Source organism: Temnothorax curvispinosus, unplaced genomic scaffold, assembly GCF_003070985.1.
Source record: "Temnothorax curvispinosus isolate PA1 unplaced genomic scaffold, ASM307098v1 QBEX01001055.1, whole genome shotgun sequence".
NCBI classification, from domain to species: Eukaryota; Metazoa; Arthropoda; class Insecta; order Hymenoptera; family Formicidae; genus Temnothorax; species Temnothorax curvispinosus.
The window spans coordinates 1-2,422 of record NW_020210835.1 but is presented as its reverse complement, the minus strand read 5'-3'; the positions used below and the strand labels follow the sequence as shown (position 1 = coordinate 2,422).

Below are 2,422 nucleotides of genomic sequence, written 5' to 3'. Positions count from 1 at the left end.
GTTCTCTCATTATCCGTCAATTGATTTTTATTATAAATAATACGTTTTGCTTGTTTAATTATGTCAGGATCCATTTTCAAGGTAATCCACTGTTTGTCGCGCTTTATAGATTCACTGCGAACGTATTTCTCGTAATATCTGTCGTTATCATAAGCGTCCAGGCTATCGCATGGCTTGACACTAATCTTACCGTCCCTCAGGAAATAAGGAAACATAAGAATTCTCTTAGCGAGGAAGCCGAAAGGGTTCCACCGCGTCAATCGCGAATTACAACAAGAGCAATGCCTGAAAGGCTCGCCAACCGCCACATGTTCAATATAGGTGATCAAACGTATTCGAGAAATAAGTCCGACCAACTCGGCTTTAGACAGAATCTCAGCGGTGTCGCTGACCGCCAAGCCATTAAGCAGATTGAACAACACAATAGCGATGAAGAAAACAAACAGCATAAATACAATGTGGCTCCAAATAAAATGTGAAATGAACGGAATGTTACTGGCATCAAACTCGCCAGTAAGCATGATGACAGTTTTGAAAAGCGAGAGACCGGGATCGGGAAACTTTGTATTGTTGCCGTCTTTGAAGAGCGTGTAGAATGCCAGAGCGAATGCGAGGATAAGAAACAGGTAGGGAACTAAAAAGCGCATATAATTGAAAGAAACGGTCCGGAACATCTCGATGCCGGTGGACAAGCGCGAATGCTGGCTGATCAGGATCACCAGCTCCCAGGCCGACAGCAGGATCACCACGGCGCCGACTTGAACTCCGGCGCCGCACAACAAGGCGATAGTGAGCGTGATCAACGCGACTTCTAGCCAGTTTCTCAAACTCGTCAGATAACTCCTAATGCAAGAGACGAATTGGACAACCTCTCGGAGGATGAAGAGCAACAACATCACTGTGGTGAAGGTCCGTAGGGAGTTGTTCTGACACCAAACAATACGCAACGTACTTGCCAAAGGCCTATCAGTCGTGTCGTTATCAATTTGCGTTCTATTTTCTATCTGAGTGTCGTAAGTCTTGCTGAGGATGTAAGCGTTCAACACCAAATAAAAAATCATGTAAAAAGCGAAATTTGCGTATAAAACGTGCCGTATTCTGTGCCATTTGAGATAGAGGAAAGAAGAGAGCAGCGGATGTTTCAGCAAGTGTTTGAGACTGCCGTTGCCGGCGATGTACTTGAACACTTCCATTTCGCGAGTCGCTCGGTAAGCATTGTTACGTTCCGGAAAGTCGTCGTGTGGCATCAAGCAGCGATAGTTAAATTCAATCGCGTACTCGTTTGCCCGATCTCTCCGCGTCTGCAAACACTGCAAACAGTCGTCGAAGTAGCGCGACAGCGTGTGTGCTGAGATATCCGCGATAGGCGGTACGTTGAACTTGTTCATGTGACCGATGTAGCTGCCTCGGTTGAGAAATAAAGTCACCGCTTCTTGACAGCCACCGCTGGCTGCATAATGTAGCGGAGTGTTGCCTTCATCTGTAAAACAGGTAAGTGTCGTAATAAAAAAAAATTGTTATGCTTGCGAGAAGACGTCGTCTGAAAGTACGGAACATAATTTCGATATCTGTCCGTTATTTAGAAAGTGTCATTTGTTCCATTATTTGATATAAATATTGATATAAATATACTTACTGTCGCTGCAACGAACATTCACGTTTTCTTTTTCCAGTATCAGTTCCAGACACTTCAGCCGATCAGGTGTATAATCGGCTCCTCGTGTTCCCGGCAATCCCAGTTCCAGACAGGCGCTCAGAATCAGGTCGTTGGCCGCGTTTGGTTCAACTTTCAGCAGCGCCTGTAGAATAACGTGATCGCTCTGCTCAACGGCCGCTTGCGCGGCTTTCTTTACGCTGAATTGTCTTCCTTCAAATTTTTTCAAGATTCCAATCGCAGCTTTGTGAAAACCTCGTTCTGCTGCTATTTTTAATAACTCCTCGACCATCTCGTGAGGAAATTCTTTGCGGAGGAGTATTATATTTTTCATAAAATTTTCCTCGTCATTGACGCTCAAGTAGTTCTTGAGATCTTGCAAGAGTACCTCTTCCGTATCTTCAGGTATCGATGGTAATGCTAGTTCCGGCCTTGTCTGTTGAATCACTTCTCGTAACGTTTGATCACCGTTTGCTTCATATTCGTCCAGGCTCAGAAATTGTGTACACTTCTGTACTATCAACGCTACCATGTCCCATTGGTTCGTCGTCGTTGCCAGCTGGAGAGCAGTACGACCTTCGCTATCGGGAATATTGGCACTAGCCCCTCTTTCGAGTAACAGACGGGCACACGTCAGATCGGTATTTTCCACTGCGATGTGCAAGGCAGTTCGGCCTTCAACTTGTAGATTCGGATTTATCTTCGGATGTTTTAATAAAGCTTCTAACGTGTCTACGTGTCCACCTTCAGTAGCGAAATGAATAGGAA

General features: G+C 45.1%; 1 protein-coding gene across 1 annotated transcript; it reads right to left on the bottom strand.

Annotated features, from left to right (window-relative positions):
* Window positions 1-5: 5 nt before the first annotated feature.
* On the bottom strand, window positions 6-2,417 carry LOC112459653 (transient receptor potential cation channel protein painless-like; the record flags this gene model as incomplete). Its single annotated transcript, XM_025023875.1, has 2 exons — window positions 6-1,480; window positions 1,637-2,417. Coding segments are annotated over 2 exons (2,256 nt in total), but the record flags the coding sequence as incomplete, so codon positions are not given.
* Window positions 2,418-2,422: the final 5 nt, after the last annotated feature.